Source organism: Poromitra crassiceps (genome assembly GCF_964638095.1).
Source record: "Poromitra crassiceps genome assembly, chromosome: 9".
Classification (NCBI taxonomy): Eukaryota; Metazoa; Chordata; class Actinopteri; order Beryciformes; family Melamphaidae; genus Poromitra; species Poromitra crassiceps.
In genome coordinates this window covers 3,524,497-3,545,334 of record NC_139630.1, presented here as the reverse complement: position 1 = coordinate 3,545,334, position 20,838 = coordinate 3,524,497, and the positions used below count along the sequence as shown (strand labels likewise).

At 49.0% G+C, this 20,838-nt stretch overlaps 2 protein-coding genes across 2 annotated transcripts in view; one reads left to right on the top strand and one right to left on the bottom strand.

Moving 5' to 3' along the window:
- LOC310781877 (fish-egg lectin-like) overlaps positions 1-20,838 on the bottom strand; it is an 880,613-nt gene that overhangs the window by 623,029 nt on the left and 236,746 nt on the right. The window lies entirely within an intron of this gene.
- Positions 12,207-13,626, top strand: LOC310782533 (uncharacterized protein). The gene is made up of 3 exons (XM_083643206.1): positions 12,207-12,404; positions 12,535-13,109; positions 13,212-13,626. The coding sequence occupies exons 1-3, from the start codon at positions 12,294-12,296 to the stop codon at positions 13,459-13,461; spliced, it is 936 nt and encodes a 311-aa protein (XP_083499332.1). The 5' UTR covers positions 12,207-12,293; the 3' UTR covers positions 13,462-13,626.

The window sequence follows — 20,838 nt, the reverse complement described above, 5'->3', positions numbered from 1 at the left end:
TGCTGGGACAAGGGGCTGCTGCATCTGTGCATGTCCATATGGCTGCTGCACCATCATGTGCCTCACCAGCATGTGGAAGTCACTGCTCATCTGTTGTGATGTCCCAAGTAGCCCCGTCATGACGAGGTCTAGCCTCTCCTGCCGCTCCTTGCTGTCCCTTCTAGACTCCTCCATTATCTCCATCATCTTCTTCTTCAGGTCGAGGTCAGCCTGCAGCGGGTCGGTGCGAAGTTTTCGCTTCAGCCTGTCCACTCGGTGGTTCTGGAGCCGTGTCTTGAAAAGAGCAGAGGGAAAATATGTACATTAATTCATTTGTTTGTTATAAATGTGGCAATGGAAATATTAGCTTCCAGAAAGAAACTAGTATAAACATTTTCATTTATCGTTAAGAGGCAACAACTCAAACATAAACAAACCAGAGTAGATAGGCTACATTTTATAGGGTGATTTATGTCCCACACACAAAGTGTTACACAAAAGCAATACAGAAAACCATGGACAGCTAATCATGAAGTACAGAACAGTATTTCTATTCATTTGTAGCCTTGAGTCAATGTAACCACATAATTATTTAGGCTACGAGTGATGAACACAACTTGTGTTGTGTTCATGTAGGCTGTGGGGCCTAGCTTGTGGCATAACGTTACCCCCTTTGTCCCCTGCTACTGGTGGGCACATAGGAACGCAATGCCTAACGGGAGGAATAATGAGCCAAATCTACCTGAATAAGGTCCCTTCTGGTCCCAATGTTGGCCGCCTCGACCTCGTCAGCTTCTTCGGTTTCAGGGCTTGCTCCCTGGTCAGTTGGGCTTGCTCCCTGGTCAGTTGAAGTGGAAGAAGTCTCTTCCATCAGCTGCTCTGACTCGATGCCATGCTCAATGCTGGTAGTGGCTGGCGACCCACCCCAGATATCTTTGCACAGCTCGAAGAAAATGTACACAACTCGGCCGTAACCGCTCCGTCGTTGTGCGGCTACAGCCTGTCTGAATTTCCCCCGGATCGCCTTAAGTTTTGACGCCACCTGATGTTTGGAAATCTCGGCTTTGTCGTGGGGGAACGTGGTGCCTTCCTCATCTCGTGCAGGATATAGGTTGATGAACTCTGACAAAATGTCCGCATACTTCGTCTGCACGGTCTCCCAATCTACACCCTCATGCTCTTTGGTGGTTTTGTAGGCCCGACTTGTGCGTAGCAACAACTCGACCTCTTCCTCCGTCCAAACAAAGTAGTCGGACTTGCTTTTAGCTTTCGCCATTCTGTTCAATGTTTACCGCTGCTGTGAGAGAAATGTTTTGAAAGGAAGTTGCGGAAGTATTTATAGGCTGACCCGGCACTCCAAGTTTTGGAGCGACGAGCAATGCCCCGTTGACCATCACACTGCCACCTAGCGACCTGGCATGTACATTACAGCGTTTTAAAAATTTGACAGCGCTCATGTAAACGGGGGAGAAGCCCGAGAAGGTGTGAAGGAAAAGGTGTGAAGGAAACGCTATTGTATCGTTTCTTACAGAAACTGTCCTCGTGTAAAGGGCCCCTCAATAAACAACAACTTGTGCCGTTATAAATACAATTACTCTCTCATGACATAACTGCTATCACCCCTTATCGTAGCTTATTTTTGGACACAGTTAATCATCCTGATAACGATTTCAAATAACCTGTTGAGAATATTATTTTATTCACTGCCAGATTATAAGTGTCAAATAAAAATTTGGGACTACCTCATAAGACTGTTTACATCTGTTATTACCGTTTAAATCTGTTAATACTACTTGTTGTGTATGTTAATATCCTAACCTCCATCTTAACGAGCATCTGACCTTGCTAAAGCAGTACAAAGCCAAAACAAGTCATTTATTTCCTCAGTCAAATAAGTCAAATAATCAGCAGATGATCGAAGCGGGAAGACAAAACATTGAAGCCTCTCTTTTTGAATGTGAGCTTCTGATAGTATTCACCATAAATATGTGTATTGTTGTAACAGTTATTAACCTTGACCCATGTATCAAACTGCTGTATTGGGGCCTTGAATTTGTGGGACAATGTCCTAGAAAGTCCTTGAAAGCTCCTTGAATTTGATGTTGAGGAAGGTGTGGGAACCTTGTACTGGATTCCTGATTGCTTTGCTCTCAAGGTATACACATACAAGGGTTATTATCTAATCTGAAGTTAAGGTATGCACAGTGAAAAGAGGCAAGATAAGAATGGTGAGCAAATATAAAAGTGGATTACAGTGTTAGCTCTCTAGAATAAGTTTTATTTTCCTGAGCTGATTGGGTTAGGTATTGCACAGTGATTCTTTAAATGTGACGGGTATCTCCTGAGAAATTATATTCTTTTGGTAAATATTAACTTTAGGGACAATGGGCCTATATTTGTTATCTACTTAGCAATACATAGACTTAATAAAACACTAATGGGAAGTGGGAATTCAAAGAAGATCAAAATGCCCTCCAACTCTGTAGGTACGTCTCAAATATGAGATCAAATGCAATTTTATATCATAGTTTTGAGACTTTCCTTTGCCGTTAATTGATAGACACCACATTTTTGAATTACTTGCGGGAAGAGGATGAATTATCAAAGGCTTTATTATTCAAGTAAAGTACAAAAAACACATCAAACAAGAACACTTTTTAGGTACGGTATATTGAAAGTAAAAAAGGTCAAAGTGGCTAGGATCAATAAAGTGATGATTGTGCTGGAACCAGAAAAAAAAAGCACGCATGGCAATCTGCCTATACATTCAACCAGCTTCGTACCATGAAAACATCAGGAGTAACACTCAATTAAAACAAAAAAAAAATAATGCCAAAACTGTTGGGAATAGTTTCAGTTAGACAGTTATTGAGAGCTGGTTTGAGTTAAAGTGTGGACCAGTGGCACCACAGGTCCACACTTTCACTCAAATCAACTCTCAATAACTGCTTAACTACATGTACTCTGACACTACTGGCCCTGGGAATACTCATAGATTATCTCCATGATGCGGAGTTTGGCAAGCTGCCTCCTTGCCAGAGGCATCCTCCGGAGGTCTGGGAGCACGCTCCTGAGGAAGAGCTCATCCTCATCAGGGACAGGGACAGGGGGTGTGGCAGTTGCTGCGGCAGAACATGCAGCAATAGCTGCTGCCACCAGGTTGGCTGAGCCATCCCCTGGCTGGTTCTCGAGTGCGTTGAGGAGCCGCTCCTCAAAGCTCGAGGGTTCTCCAGCAGCAGCGGGCCTCCTCCTCCTGCCAATCTGCGGCCGACTCTGGCTGTCATGCAGCTGCCGGGTATTCGGAGTTGCCGGCGACCCATGGAGTTGCCGGCGAACATTTGCCTGGCGTGCTGGGGGGGGCCGGAGGGTGCTTGTGGAGGAGGCAGGGGGCTCGTGGATGGCAGAGCCGGCCCGTAGCTCCTGCTGCTCGACAGGCCGGGGGGTGTTGGTGGAGGAGGCAGGGGGCTCGTGGATGGCAGAGCTGGCCTGTAGCTCCTGCTGCTCGACAGGCCGGGGGGGGGATGCTGGAGTTCCCACTGGTGGACGGCCCTGCCTGGCTGCTGGACGGGCCGGGGCGCTCGCTGCTGGTGAAGCCCACGGTTGCTGGCTGGGGGGGAGCACGGAGGCTGAGGTTGGTGGTCGTTTCACGGAATCCTACATGTGGTTCCATGAACGACATAATGGCCATGTATTTCCACTTGGGTGTGGTGTCCGGGGCAGCTCCACTTTTTTTGGCCTTTGTTGCCAGTCTTCAACTTCCTGTAGTAGTCTTTCAAGTTTTTCCACCTTTTCATGGTCTCCTTGACTGTGTGGGACAATTGCAGAGATATGAATTAGGTGTTATTCCCTCCAACAGACATCTGAAATTTTATGACATACATGAGGATCTAAATGCACACAGAAATGTAGAAATGTACTGTAATTTTTTTTGTTAAGTGAATTTCTCTATCAAATAATCTATTGCACATCATTTCAATTTATTTTCTGTCATTAAAACTCCAAAATCATTATCATTGTATTATAAGTTGGGCGGTTGAGTGTCTTGTACAGAATCAATAAATAACCAAAAATAAAATGTTCTGCAGACTCTATATCAGAATCAAAAAATCTACATTTACTTAAATCAAGGTTAATTCTTTGTCCATTGAAACTCGTTACATGGATAAATCTCAGTCATTACTTTGAAATGGGTATCTTTAGCTTTGGAAAGATTACTGAAGTCAGAGTGCTTTTTATAATAATGAAGGTGGTGATACTATTTAATCCAATATAACGTTAGAATAACATATCAGCATGATTTCAGTTCAATAACAATGGTGGTTTTGGTCGCTCTGCTCGATCACAACATCAGAACATTATTTATATAAATAACTGACCGTCTACAAAACATACAGCTCTTTTTGATCAAATATTGCTTTTTGCAACCTACCGGGATAGTTGACAATCTCTGCAACCCTCAGCCAAGCTGCCTCTTTTCGAGTTTTGTCCCTAAACTCCACGTTTTGGATATCGTAAAGTATTGGGAATTGGGACATGGCGAGGATCACTCTTTCATCCAGGGTTTCCATTGTCACGGCTTTTTGACTCTGGGGAAGTAAATGTGTGTGACTGAAAGATCGGGGTACAGAGAAGATGGGGGATGGGACGAAATGTGTAGAAAGAGCTGTCATTGGGTAGCTGGAACGAAAGGTCCCGCCCTAGTCCCGCCCCGCGAGCGTGAAGCCGTTCAGAGACAAGCCGCATCTAGTCTGCGACCCCGAAGCGCTGGGCGGTTCCAGCGGCAGGGGGCGCGAGGTTGAAATGGACCAATCAGAATCGAGAATACAGCAAGACAGCCTATCAAGATGCAGCGTCAAAGCGGCTTTCACAGGAGGCAAGCCGCCGAGCGTTTCATGATGTGCACGTACCGTCAGCCGGGGATCGAACTCACAACCTCCCAGTCTCAGGGCGGACACTCAAACCACAAGGCCACTGAGCTGGTTAATAAACTCTTTATTCAAAAGAAAGACTGTGCAGTATGAACATAGCAGCCATCTGTACAGGCACAATAAATAAAGAAAAACAACTATGAAAATCTGTGTGTGTCAGTGTAGGAAATTAGCAGGTGCTTGGGGCAAATCAAAAATTGCCCTTGGAATTGGGACGATGGGGCTTTTAAATGCCCCCTAAAATAAAGCATGTGACCTGTGAGCACAATCAGTGAAGCTGCAGAATGACCTCGAAACCCTTGCTGATACGATAGAAAGCCTGGGGAAAATCTGTATATTCTCTGGCTTGATTCCCACCCTCAGACGAGGTTCTGAATCCTTTAGCCGTATCTTCAGCTGTAATCAATGGCTACGTAATTTCACCTACGCATGTGGCTACGAGTTCATTGATCATTTCAACTCTTTCTGGAATTCAGCCCATCTGTACAAACATGACAATCTTCACCCCAACAATAAAGGAATTACAGTCCTGGCCACTAATATCTCCCGCAAGTTAGCCACCCTGAAAGATTGACATTATATCTCTGGTAGTATTATTCAGCGTTTCACCCCGTCCCCTCCACTTTTCCTACGTGAATCTCCACTGACCACTCTCCCTTGCCCTCCGGTCACTTCCGGCCCCCTCCCTGCTCCCCATTCGAACATCACTATCCCCCCCTTGTGGCCAGGTGGGCTGCCTGCCACGAGCCAGCCAGAATCTCTGGTCACCAGCACAGGTGAGCCCCGTCTACCCGCTTCCCTTTCAACAACAATAAGCTGGTCTCTGGCCCCAAACCTATCAAGGCTGCTCTCCTCAATGTGAGGTCACTGTCAAACAAATCCTTGCTCGTCAGTGACTTGATTACCGACCACAATCTGGACCTAATGCTTCTGACAAAGACCTGGCTGGATCAGGACACCAATATGGCTGTTCTTTCTGAATCAGCCCCACCGAACTTTAGTTTTATTGACACTCCCAGGCCTGACAAGAGGGGGGGGGGGGGTGGGGGGGGGTGTAGCAATTATTTTCTCTGATAGATTCCAATGTAGGCAGGTAACATTTGGAGACTTTTCTTCCTTTGAATATCTCGCTGTCACCCTGAAGAGCTCCTCCACTGTATTAATACTTATTATTTATCGACCACCGAAGTACTCAAGTAGCTATTTTGATGAGTTTGCTGAACTATTGTCATTCATTTCCATAAAATATAACTGCATTTCTATTTCTGGAGATTTCAATTTTCACATTGACAATGCTAATGACAATTATGCTAAAGAACTGATCACTTTACTCGAGACATTTGAACTGTCCCAGCATGTCTCTGGCCCTACTCACAACAGAGGCCATACCCTGGACTTAGTCATCTCGAGGGGTTTTAAATCTTCATCTATCTCCAAAATCGATGTTGCCCTGTCCGACCACCTCTGTATCTTTTTTGTAATGGAGATCTCCCCTGTAATCATTACCAGATCACAAACCATCAAAAGACGTAACATTACTCCTAGCTCTAGTTCTCTGTTCATGGAAAATTTCTTCTCTCCTCTAACAACCTCCTCCTCTTCTACTCCTCCTACCTCTGTCAATGACATTCTTGTTATCTTCAATGCAACTGTCCTGAATGTTATTGATAGTGTGGCGCCTGTTAGAACAAAAATGTTATCTGGCAAGCTTAAAGCACCGTGGAGGAATGCTGCCTCTGTCAGAAATATGAAGAAAAACATTAGGGTTGTCCTACAACCCAGGTTTTACGAGTGAGAACGAGAGCTCTCACTAGTGCCTTAAACGCTGCAACGCAGCCCTATGGAAGACTGTTATTTTGCTCCAAAATTACTTTTCATTAAAACCTGACCACCCACCCGTAGGTGGCGTGGTACCCCCTGGGACTGACACGGATCCACGTGACTACGTCACGTCCTGCCAGCCCAGGGATAATCACTCTAATTTCTTCCAGCCCGCTGAGATCCGACGCACCCCGTGACGCATCGACACAGCAAGGCTGGGTAGTGAGAGCTCTCGTTCTCACTCGTAAAACCTGGGTTGTAGGACAACCCTAATGTTTTACTTCGTTTCGAACTCAAGCTCTCACTAGTGCCTCCATTCAACCGACCTTGCTGCCGGGAGCACCCCACAGGGCGACCCGAAAGGCACCGGTGAACCACGGCCATATGGCAACGTTTATGCCTAACCGTCTGACATATTAGAGTGGCAACGATACTACTTTCTTGCCACCGACAGCACCGCGTGCGCGAACTGCGAACCGGACACGTCGAGACTGTAGTACCTGACAAAAATGTGATGAGAGGACCATGAGGCCGCGGCACACATGTCCTCCACTGACACACCACGCAACAACGCAGAGGATGTCGCAACACCTCGCGTAGAATGCGCCCTGATACCCTCTGGGGGAACCTTGCCCACGGCAGAGTATGCCAACGCGATCGCCTCCACTATCCAGTGTGATAAGCGATCCTTGGACAGGGGTCCGCCCTGGGCCCTTTGCCCAAAGCAAACCAACAGCTGATCTGTAATGCGTAAAGAACGCGTCCTGGCCACATAGGCCGAGAGCGCCCTTACGGGGCACAGCATGAGCAAACGTCTCTCCTCACCCGTCTCTAACTGAACGGCGGGGGACAGAATGCTGATAAGTCTATGACCATAGACCTAAAGCTGACATTAATAATCTTAGGTTGGTAAGCCGGGTTAGGTCGCAACGTAACCCTGCGCCCATTATTCCCAAAACCACACAGGCCTGCTGCACCGAGAGGGCAATCAGCTCACCAACTCTCTTTCCTGACGACAAGGCCAGCAGCAGCGCGGTCTTTAAAGACAGAACCCTTAAATCGGCGGAGTCCAAGGGCTCAAACGGATGACCCGTTAGCCCGTCCAGCACCGTAACCAGGTCCGATTTGGGGAAAAAAGGCACCGCGACGGCGGGCGCAGTTTACGCGCCCCCTTCATGAAGCGCAAGACCAAAGGGTACGCCCCCACGGGGCTCCCTTCAATTCCCATATGGAAAGCAGAATCGCGGCTACGTACACCTTAACGACTGCGGGGACTGACCCGCGTCAGGCAGGCTCTGAAGGAAACAGAGAACTGGTCGCACACTGCAGTTCACTGGATCCACGCCCTTACTTGCTGCATAGTGCATCCCACATTATCAGGCAAGCCCTGGGCTAGCAACTGGTCCGGTTCAGGAGCCAGACCGCTAGCTTCCACCTGCCTGGGGAGGGGTGGAACACCTCCCCCTCCGCCTGGGATAGGCGATCGGCCCGTACCGGCAACGCCCATGGCGGATCTTGCGCCAGGGAGACCAGGTCCGCAAACCATGTCTGCCTGGGCCAAAACAGACTAAAACGAGCCGGAGGCGCTGTTCCCTCACCCTGTCCAACACCTGACGGATCAGGGGGGTCGGGGGAAACGCATAGCGCCCCTCCCTCGGCCACGCGTGCGCTTTTAGCGCGTCATGACCTAACGGGGGCTGTCCTCCTGGATCGAGAACCACAGTGGGCAGTGTGTCGCGCGCTGCGATGCGAGAGATCGACGCAGGCGCGACCAACCCTGGCCCAAACCTGTTCCATCACCCGAGGGTGGAGGCACCACTCCGTATAACGGGGATTGCCTCGAGACAGCAGGCCGGTCGTAACTCCGCCGTCCCGGCAGATAGACCGCTGACACTGAAAGGAGACGGGGATACACCCACAGGTGAATCCCCGCTATGGTTCAGCGCCCCCGACCGCACACCGCCCTGTTTGTTCAGGTGGGGATCGCTGCCCTATTGTCCGAGCGAATCAGCACATGGTGCCTATGTGTGAGCCGCTGGAAGTGTTACCTCCGCAGGCCGGGGGGACTGCGGAGGCAACGTTCTCTTTCGAGTCTGGCCGCACGCGGACTTGTCCGGCAGTGCGGTCCCCAAGAGAGCTCCCAACCAACAATGGGCCCACGGCGCCATTGATGGTGGGCTTGTCCTGAGGCAGAGCCCGGCGAATCGCCTTCAGCTCTAGCATGTTTATGTGGCGAAGCTCCTGAGCCTCCCACCGGCCGTTCGCCGAAAAATGCCCGCAAATCGCACCCCCTCCCCAGAGGGAGGCGTCTGTGCGAATCACCATCCTGAGCGGGACAGGGCCCCACCGAGTACCTCTCGAGAGGTAACGGGGGTCCGCCCATATAGCCAGCGCCTGCCAGGCCTGACCTGTCAGAGGAACCCTGCGATGACGGTCCCCGGCCGAGTCCAGGCGAAGCCTGAGAACCATATTTGGACCACGAGAGCATGTGTAGCCTCCCTAGCGGGAGCACATGCAGTGCTGAGGCCATCAGGCCCAACATCACTGTGCACTGATGCACTGACACCGAGGGAACAGACCTAACGTCCTTGGCTTGCTGTCCGAACCGTGCGAGCCTGTCGCTCTGGCGAAAGGCTCGCAGGAAGTATAGCTCGAGCCCCAGGAAGGTCGCCGCCTGCGCTGGGACGAGGCAACTCTTCTGCCAGTTCACCAAAACCCTAAGGTTTGCCGGTGATCGGTCACCACCTTGGTATGTTCCGCGGCACGGACCCTGCAGTCTGCCGCTAAGAGAACGTCGTCGAGATATAGGAAGACGCGGATCCCCCTCGCGCGGAGGGGAGCCACGGCTGCCTCCACGCACACCACTTGAGACGCCGAAGGTCCAATTTTGGACGCATGGAGCCGTCCATGGCGTCCTCCTCCACGGCCAGATCGGGGGTCCCGTCGAACGTGGGTGGGCAAACTGTAGCGCGTATCCCCTCTGGAGGGTGCGCCGTAATGGGGACGGGGAACATAGATGCTCCCAGGCATCGAGCCTGTTGGACAAGATGGTCTCTTGTGGCCACAGGAGCGGAACCCGTTTTTTTCTACCACTCGGATCATACTCTCTTCCTCAATGTCCCCATAGGAGACAGTGAACGGTCATCAAAAGCAGAGAGCATATGAACTGAATCAAGTCTCTCTGCCCGCTTCGCGCTCAGAAAAGAGTATCACCATCTCAACATCGTGGATAGCGAGACTGAACATTTTAGAAACACATTTGTGACACCAGCTGGCGAGAGGGACCGTAATTCGGCCGTGGCCGTTCTTCACAGCAGAGCGTCAAAAGTATTTTCTTGAAAAAATGTTTTTTTTTCTTTTTCCCAATAGTACAAAATATATTATTTGAACTATCCATTCCATATAAAATGAAGACGTTTTGGGGTCATTAAATGCGTTAATTTTGTAAAATAAAAGTCCCTGTTTTGTCAAGGAGACGGGAGTGAGCCAGGCTGTGTCTTGGATTTGCATAAGTAGTATCGATTGGGTGTCGGCCGGCCTTTGTTTCTATCCGCCAATCACGGCGCGCGATAGGACGCGCACCAGCATAAATATTCAGTAGCCACCTGAGCTGTACACAACATCAACATTCAACAGCTGACTGAGACTGAGACAAGATGGACAAGCACCAGGCGAAAATGAAGAAAAATGATTCTGCCGTTGCTGCTCTCCTCAACAAATTCACCATTCCAGGTGGAATGGACAGTGAAGAATTGATGAATTCGTATGTCCTGGATTACATGACCGGCGGCACACAGGGCGCTGATGAAAGCGACGATGAGGACGATGAAGAATATTTTCCTGAAGACGTGGTGGCAGATCCAGACCCAGACGAGGCGGAGATCATGCCCGACAGCGCAGTCATTGAAAGCGTGCAAGCGATTTTAACATCAGTGGATCCCATAACCGTGGACACAGATTATGATCAGGAAATCGAGAAAATACGGAACTTTGACTGCAAATGCCAGGCCAGGCGTAAAGAGAACTCTATTCACCAGCCAATCTCCTGCAGTAAGAAACTTTGTGACAACGTCATTTACAACACGAGGCTGGATTACTCTGCTATGTCGCCAGAATGTAGAGATATCGCTATTATGGCTGTGTATCACGCTTTGACGAATGATTCTGACATGACTCAAGCCACAAAGCAAGTGAATAAAAAGCGACAAAAGAACCGAACGCAATACATGGTTAAGGCGACTGTTGTTTGCCGTGAGACCTTCTGCTTTGCGTTTGGGTGAGTTTCATATCTATCTTAACTCGTGTGTGTGTGTGTGTGTGTGTGTGTGTGTCTGTCTGTCTGTGTGAGATAGTGTGAGAGCGTGCCCATGTTTACAGTACAAAGATAGTATGTTGCAAGAGAAGCGTGTAGAGCTGCCATCTTCATGGCATTGTTGGTCATTGTCAAAATGGCGGCAACCTATGTGTGCAAACGTGCAGGCCCGCCATGTTGGGTCGTCTTTGTTTGTTGCGCGCCAAAATGGCGTTCGCGCTATTGTTTTTCAGGACTGAAATTCCGACTCTTGCATTAAATACTCTTTGTAAGCTGATAGTCGCTAGTGTTATTCTAACCTTGCAAACAAACAAGATTTAGTTTATTGAAAGAGTTTATTGAAACAGATTGAAAGTTTTGAAACAGTCTTTGTTATATATCGTGACATTTATAGCCTAAGCAAGGGACAAACATTGCAAACTAGCTTAGGCTATAATGTCAGGATAAAGACTGTTTCAAAAAATATAAATCTGATTATTAATGTTTTATTTTGTTTATTCCAGCATCAGCACAAAGCTTCTGAAAGCCCTTATCAAATCCTACAAAGAGAATGGATTGGTCCCACGGCAGAGGAAGACACAACCACGCACAAACAAGAATTACCTCGGCTATGATGACATCAAAAGAGTCGTTACATTCATAGCAAACTATGCAGAGGACCACGCTATTCCTTTGCCCGGTCGTCATGCCGCGCATAGAGACTTTAGTGCTAAGCTTCTGCCAACTTCTGCCTCTAAAGCTTCAGTCTGGCGCCTGTACAAAGATGCTATGGAACAGCTTGGTAAGTTTGTATTAGTCTCTCTCTCACACACACACACACACACACACACTTCTATTGTCATAGTTATGCAAACATTCCGCAGCCTTCTCCATTCCAAACCTCTGACCCAATAAAACATGCGACATGAATGTGTGTGTGTGTGTGTGTGTGTGTGTGTGTGTGTGTGTCTTTAACCATTAGGCTATTCTATGTGATCTGTTTTTGATAAGTAAAGTACAGTGATGCTCATAAAAACATTGTCTTTGCAGGGCAGCGTGCGGTTGGCGAGTGCAGCTTCACAAGGCTGTGGAAGTCACTGGTCCCTCACATTGCAAGCACCAAGCCTAAAACGGATCTCTGCTGGCAGTGCCAACAAAACAACGACCGAATCATCCAGAGCATCAACAAACCAGATGAGTTGAAATCTGACAGTGTCAAGAAGCAGCAAGTGCATCTCGACTCTGTTGCAAGGGAGCGAAAACTTTATCAAGAGATGACTGCCGCCTGTAGAAAGACCTGTGACGAGTTGCAGCTGTCATTTGGGAAGAACAAACCTGCAACCAGGCCGATCACCATGCACTACAGTTTTGATTTTGCACAACAGGTGAGAATACATATTTATCTTATCACACCTCTCTCTCACACACACACACACACACACACACACACACACACACACACACACACAGATTACAGTTTGTATTTCATCTTTTTCCTATCTCTCCGTCTCTCAGGTGCACTACCCCTCTGATCCACAACAGCCTGGGCCTGTCTATTTTTTGACTCCACGCAAGTGTGGCCTTTTTGGTGTCCACTGTGAAGGCATGCCTAAGCAAGTGAATTACCTGATTGATGAGGGCATGGCATCAGGCAAGGGAAGCAATGCAGTCATCAATTACCTGCATCATTTTTTCAAGAAATATGGAGTTGGAGAAGAAGATGTGGACCTTCACTGTGACAACTGCAGTGGGCAGAACAAAAATAACTTTGTTCTTTGGTACGCCGCATGGAGAACGATGCACAAACAACACTTAAAGCTGAGCATTCACTTCCTGATTGTAGGCCACACCAAGTTTGGCCCCGACTGGTGTTTTGGACTGGTCAAGCAGTGTTTCAGGAAGCGCAAAGTGTGCACTTTGGCCGACATCGAAAAGGTTGTGACTGACAGCTCTCCTGTGGCACATGTGAACATCCCCCAGCTTGTCGGACATGAGAACGGCACTGTGTGTTTTAAAACCTACGACTGGCAAGAACACCTGACACAATACTTCAGAAAACTGCCACACATAAAGAGTTACCAGCACTTCAGGTAATTATCATTCCCATTTTATTTTATTTTATTTTATTTTATTTTATTTTATTTTATTTTATTTTATTAAGATTTTAAATGTGCCATTTCTTTCTTTTACAGCTTTGATGCGCAGAGGCCTGGTGTGGTTGTCGCCAGAAAACACTGTGAAGCAGAACCAGTGGAGTTTCAGCTGCTACGCAACGTAGATGCCCGTCCGCCATTAAAGCCTCTTCCTGTACAGACTCCGCCTGGACTGGACATGGCCAGGCAGAAGTATCTTTTTGAGAAGATCAGAGAATTCTGTTCTGATGAAGCACAAGACATCACATGCCCTCCACCTGCATGTCTACAGGCTGGGAGGCCTCGCTAGCCAGCCTGAAAAAACCAGCATTCAAGACCCAGCCCTGCTCCGGGGGGGTTTGGCAATGCCACAAACGTTTTTGAGCTTTTGAAGTCAAAGTTCTTTTGATATTTTTTTACTTAACTTTTAGTTAAGTAGGACTGGTGGTTTAGTTAAGAATGTCATACGAAACCGACCTGGATAGCAAGGCACTTCCTGTCGTGTTCTGTCGTTTGTAAAATTTTTTACTTTTTACTTCTTTTTTTTCTTTTTTTTTGGTGCATTAACATTAAGGAAATCTATACTGATGTCATCCAATCAATGCTGATAATGTATGCTAATAGATAAAGGAGTGAGGATAATACAGTACATGCTTTGAATTCCTTAGTTTTAGCTATGCAGTGTTCTAAGCAGACCAGATGGCATGCAGCAGATGATAGAACGCTCATCCATAAGATACTTGAGACTTGACTTGGACTTGTGACCAAAGACCTGAGACTTGACTTGGACTTGTGACCAAAGACTTGAAACTTGACTTTGACTTGCAAAAAATGACCTGTGAGCATCTCTGGTATTACTGAATATTGGTTTTATATTAAATGCCTTTTGTTATAATAAATGCCTTTTTAGGATAATATTTTTGTAGTTTATTTTCACATTTTCACTGACTGAATGGTATATGTTTTCTGCTTACAACTTTAAGGAAAAGGTCAATAGTTCTCAAACTTTCACATCAAAACTTCACCTAAAAATAGACCGCAGACCCCCATTTTTGCTTTTAGATATTTTAATACAGAAATGTATGACACCCATGACCATCTATTATTCTGTTACTTATGGATGGAATAATAGTGGAATAATAGTGAAAATAAATTACCCACAGTTGTGTGCACTCTCTCTCTCTCTCATCTGTCATTCTTAGTGACAGAGACTGACTGCTTAATGGTTTGGGAGTGGTCAATGTAAATGAGGAGCCATTGTTAACTCCCCCCTGCCTGGCTCATCCAGGTGTGAAAAGTTCACAATCTTTGAGAGGGGTTTTCTCAGGTTTCTTCTCCCCAGACCTTCCCAGATTGTGAACAATCAAATAAGCATATCTCCTTCAATTTTTTTCAGATTACAATGTGTGACACATCATTTGAAAGCTTACAGTCTGCCATTTCAGAATCTGTAAAAATCAGAAAAATGCCCTAGGCCTAATTGAGGGTCAAAACACCAGCTGGTGTCACATTTCTCAAGTTAGAAACTATAGAAATGATCCCTGAAAGTATAGTCATGAGCATATTGCTGGGCACCGGGACCTTTCGGTCCGGTGCCCTGATGGGGGGGCGGGACGTGAGAGGCTACGCCCCCCCGCCGCATGGACAGTTCCGTAGAAGCTGTGCATGCTGGGGGAGAACTTCTTACGCAAGCTCCGCCTACTGACGCGATGTTGTATCGAAGTAACCCCCCCCCCCCCTGCCGTGCGCCTTTCGCAGGCTGGGGGGACTGCGGAGGTAACGTTCTTTCTCGAGACGTACGTGGACTTGTCCGACAGTGCGGCCCCCAGGCGAGCTCCCGACCAGCAATGAGCCGTTGGTGCCATTGATGGTGGGCTGTCCTAGGAGCCTCTAGCCGAGGCCAGGCCGTAGCCATGGACCAAGGCAAGCCTTGATGCTGGGTATGAGACCCTGGGCGAGCTCCCGACCGAACTTGGGCCTTGGGCACCGAGGACGGTGGGTCTAAAGCTACAAGCCGCAGGCTGGAACTAAGCCCAGCCTTGGTGAGCCAACCGGTGGGCTTGACCTGGGCGCTGCCAACCGAGGCCAGGCCGTGGCCATGGACCAAGGTGCGCTGTGCCCCCAGCCAGGCTCCCTGCACTTGCAGGGGGCGCCCCAACACGGGAGTGCGACCCATGGAGAGCTCCCAACCACTTGGGCACCAAGGGCGGTGGGCTTGTCCTTAGAGCTACAAGCCAAAGGCTGGCACTGAGCCCAGACCTTGGCGAGCTGTAAGCCCTGCTGGACGCGTAGCGCCAGCAAGGAGCAGTATGTCTATTGTAGCGGAGGTAGCTCGCGCCCAATGTACTTAGCACACAGATACTAACTGCACGGGTGCACGCCAGCTATCTGCAAAATACTATCGTTCTGTGCTAAACAGAACTAAATATTGCTATCTGCACCTATGCAAGGCAAGCTAGCTTTCACACTTCTTTGAGAGCGGACCTTGGTCAGCTCTCAAGAGCTTAGCTGCGGACAAGACCGAGGGTTCAAGGCGCCTGTGCAGCGTGCTCGTGCCCAAGGCAGAACACGCACTTAACGTGCCGATTCATACTCGGCCAAGTAGTTTTACACACGGCCCATCCCCTCCCTGACCTTCCCTGCTCAGTAGCAAGAGGAAGCAGGAAGCTAACCACTAATAGCAAGCTCCCGCAGGGCGCACCCTATTAGCGGGAGTACTGCTTAAGCCAGCTAGCAGGCTAGCAAGAAGCACAGGCTAGACAGTAAGCAACCCGGAGGCTAGCGAACGTGCGCGTGCAATGGTAACGTAAGCGGCAATAGCCCATCCCGAAGGGGGGGCACCAATACCCACAACCTGTTAACCCGAGAGAACAGACGTGGAAGCCACTAGCTAAGCTAGCATAAGCACTGAGAGACAAGCGTGCGCTAACACAAGCCTGCGTACAGGCCGGTGCAGCGCGTCTCTACCCTGAGTAACACGGGGAAGCAAGCGTGACCGCAAGCAAGGCCAGCGGCCCGCGAAGCTAGTCAATCTCAGAAGAAACTCCTCAAAGGGAGTTGCAATCTAGTAGATGCTAATTGCACGAGGCAAGCAACACTTAGCAGACAAGCAAGCTGGCTAAGATTGTCAGGATCGGTGTTGGACATGTGGATCTATTCGCGGGTAGTTGAGGGCCACGGGAAACTTGGTAGGTCTTGAGAAGCTGGGGTGTTGTGGAACTTGATGGCTGGGGCTGCACAGTTCGAGGTTTGGGAACGGTCGCAGAGATTGCAGAAGTTGCTGGTTGCAGAAGTTGCAGGTTGCAGACGTTGCAGAGATTGGTATGATCCTTGATGTGAAATTATGAATCACTCGCGAGGACCTGCAGGAACAGGCCCTTATAGATGTGAATATGACATCACCTGTGTTATGACATCACCAGTGAAAGGCATGAAAGACGCTTATGAATCATGACATCATCAGTGATTGATGACATCATAGTAGGAATGACGATGTCAAAGTAGGAATGATGACGTCATCCTAACAGTACCCTCCCCTCAACGGACGTCACCTGGCGTCCAATGAGGCCATCAAGGATGGCATCTGGGAGACAAAAAATCCGTAGGTTCTGGTGGAAGTGCTCTTCCGCAGGTGGTTAGACGCAGGTGGTTAGGCCCCAAAGGGGGTGTAAGAGAGTGAGGTGCTCTTCAGCAGGTGGCCAGATGCAGGTGGTCAGACCCCAAAGGGGGTGTAGGACAGTGGAGGTGCTCCTCCCTAATACAGGATATCGAAGCCATAGATGGACCGATACGTAGATAGAACTTCCACCGGGTCCGGTGGATCCTCTGGGGCCGGCCATCCCCCGGGGCACGATCCAAACACGGGAGGCTGGAGACCATCAAAAGGGTCAAATGCCGCCGTCACCGAAGGCAGAGCCGCAGGGGGATCTGACACAGCGAGGCCTGCCCTCCCGACCTGTAGTTTGGGGGGGTCACCCACCGTCTCCTCCTTTAAACGCCTCTTATTTCTTCTTGCTCTTGACGGAGGGCTGGCGACACTACGGGGACCTCCCAGCATCAAGCTGGAACCTATGTGTGGGTCAACAACTGAAATTGGCTGCTCCTGGGGTACGGGTTCAGACTCGGCGAGGGGAAGGTCCACAGGTTGTGCCTCAGGTACGGGTTCAGACTCGGCGAGGGGCAGGTCCATAGGTTGTGCCTCAGGGCCAGCAGACTCGGAGGCCCCCTGCGGGGGGACGGAGCCGATCTGCAGGCAGCGATTGAACTTCCCCATGAGACGATCGACAGTCCTCTCCAACTCCCTAACCCTCTTGGCGACACACTGCCACTCCTGGGTCCTGCAGGGAACGCTACCCAACCGTACAGATTTCTTGGCTGGACACTTAGAGTCTTGACCCACTGAGAGTACCACGGGCCGGCGAGCGGTGGGACCACTTACTGGACGCCGGGAGCAGGAGGAGAGGTAATGCCCGGCTCGACCACAGTACAGGCAGCTCCGGGTGTCCAAACGGCGCTGCCTCTCCTCTGGTGTGATGCGAACCCTGCCGGTCAGATCACGGTACAGATGGCTGCTGGGACTCAAATGTGGCTGCCCCTGCTCTGGGATGACGCGAACTCCCCCCCAGAATATGCCCTTAGCAGCTGGAGGCGGCCGAGAGGCAGAGCTAGAAGCAACGGCCGCAGTAGCGAGGGGGGGGGGTAGCAGGTCTGGAAACCTCCGGGACGACAGTGCCCTCGGAAGCTGGGGCAGGAGGAGCGGAAGTCTGCAGAATGACACCCTCAGGAGGGTTTAGTCCGTCGAGACGATCTAGCCGTTTTACCAGGAGGGCGTACCGATCCTCGGCCTTGGAAGCCAGGGCCAGGTGGGCCTTGTTTGCTTCTTGGGTCAGCAGAAGCGGCCGGCCGGGTAACTGGCCTCTCGGGGGCTTCCTCCTTGATTGGGGTACCTGCTAAGTCCATCTCAGAGTGGTTCACGCTCTGAAACTCATACATATCTAGCCGGTTCGCCAGGAGGGCAACCTCAGGAGGGTTTAGTCCGTCGAGACGATCTAGCCGTTTTGCCAGGAGGGCAAAACGGCTCTCCTCCTGAGAAGTCTGAACTTTCTGGGCGTCCCGCAGGCGTGACAACATGGTAACCATGGTTTGTAAGGTCTCCTCGGTGACAAGGCCCTTCGTTGGTTCGCCTGGTGGGTCACCTGAAGCGGCCGGCGGGAAAACTGGCGTCTCAGGGTCTTCCTCCTTGATTGGGGGGAGAAATTTGCCCGCTAAATCCATTTCTGAGTGATTCATACTGTCAGGATCAGTGTTGGACATGTGGATCTATTCGCGGGTAGTTGAGGGCCACGGGAAACTTGGTAGGTCTTGAGAAGCTGGGGTGTTGTGGAACTTGATGGCTGGGGCTGCACAGTTCGAGGTTTGGGAACGGTCGCAGAGATTGCAGAAGTTGCTGGTTGCAGAAGTTGCAGGTTGCAGACGTTGCAGAGATTGGTATGATCCTTGATGTGAAATTATGAATCACTCGCGAGGACCTGCAGGAACAGGCCCTTATAGATGTGAATATGACATCACCTGTGTTATGACATCACCAGCGAAAGGCATGAAAGACGCTTATGAATCATGACATCATCAGTGATTGATGACATCATAGTAGGAATGACGACGTCAAAGTAGGAATGATGACGTCATCCTAACAAAGATGGCGTAAGTACTGAGAGAAGCGGCCCACACAAGGTGCGGGGCGAGCTCACCTAGCTAGCGAATCGCCCAGCTAAAATCCCAGACGCCAGTAAAGCTACACTACATTTATGTAGGTCACAGCAACGCCTGTGCGGCGTGCTCCTGTCTGCCACAAAACCGGGTGCGTTACCCTGTCTGGGGACGCAGCCAGATAGCTAGAGTGCTACAAGGTAGTCCAAGCTAGCTGCACTGAGCAAACTAGCTAACTATCTAACGCGCGCGCTCTAAAGCCGGCGCCTAAAGTACCTAGCACACGAAAGCTACCCGCACGGGTGCCAAGGTAGCTATCTGTAACAACTGGGCTACTTAGCCTCTTTGTTCCTGTGCTACGCAAGCTATTGCACGCAAGCTATTTGCACGTATGCAAAGCTTAACAGTTTGAGCGCGGACCTAAATCGGCCCTCAAACGAAAACGCTGCCCCAGCCAGGGGAGCGAAGCAAAGCTACACAGCGGCAGCAATAACCACTATACGGCGATAGCAGTAGAGCTACACGGCGGTAGCAATAAACAGTTAACTAAGGAAGATACTCTTAGCTTTGATGACTTGTTCCGACGCCGCAGGGTGAAGGGTACAGGGTCGGGTCCCCGAAGCCTGCTTTATCCCGTCCACGCGACCCTCTTGAGGTGGGCAAATGAGCCGGAACGAGCCTAGTATCTAAGCTATGTAAAAAGAGCTAACTCCTAGTTAACCGTGGAGCTTTCAGAAAACACGCTTTATCAGCGGCTGGAAGAAAGCGTAAGTGATTATCCCTGGGCTGGCAGGACGTGACGTAGTCACGTGGATCCGTGTCAGTCCCAGGGGGTACCACGCCACCTACGGGTGGGTGGTCAGGTTTTAATGAAAAGTAATTTTGGAGCAAAATAACAGTCTTCCATAGGGCTGCATTGCAGCGTTTAAGGCACTAGTGAGAGCTTGAGTTCGAAACGAAGTAAAACTGCAGGAAAGCTGAGCGTAAATGGCGCAAATCGAACCTGCATGTTCACCACACTATTTACAAAGATAGCCTTCACTCCTACAACCTTGAGCTAAAAAAATCGAGACAATCATACTTCTCTGACATCATTAACAAAAATGTAAACAATGCTCTTTGCCACTGTTGATAGACTGATTAACCCCCCGCCATGTGTACCACCTGAATTCCTTTCCACTGATAAATGTAATGAGTTTGCTGCCTTTTTTAACTCATTCATGGCCAGTTTAGGACTGCCAATATTTAGCACAGGCCAAAGATTTCCATAATTGTTGGTCATCTTTCAAGACCCACAGTAAATTATCTATTAGCACCAAAGTGATTTGCAATACCTCAAAATGAAGATGTACGTCTCTGGGTTCACCAGGGGAAAAAAGTGAGCTTTTAGCATGTTCTGTACTCTACTTATAGCCATTTATATACACCCTGTTTTCACCAAAAAGGTCTCTCTGAGAAGAGAAATTGCAGAAAATGGCATTTTTGTAAAGCACACAATCTCAGGCAGAACTCGCTCTCAATTCTTTTATTTTGAACTGTATTGACATCAGACATGTAAATATTATTCATTATGACACAAATGACAAAAAAATATATATATATATATATATATACATGAAGTGCTTTTTTTACATTCAACAATACAGTTTACTCAGTGTGAGTGAGTGTGAATGTGTGTGTGTGGGCCCATGTGTGTCTCTTTACATTACATTACATTTCGTCATTTAGCAGACCTAAATGACCGTCCTGACCTCATTCTGAGATGTGGGCTCACAATCGGCTCCTCATCTGAAATAAAAGCAACATATCCTCAGTAAACTATATAATCACATTTAGTACAGAGACAGTGTAGTGTACTAGTGTCTCAGTAAACTATATGATCATAGAATGCAGAGATCAGTGTAGTCTCTCACACACACACACACACACACACACACACACACTCCTTACCGCGAGATCATCCGGGTCCTGTCGCATTGGA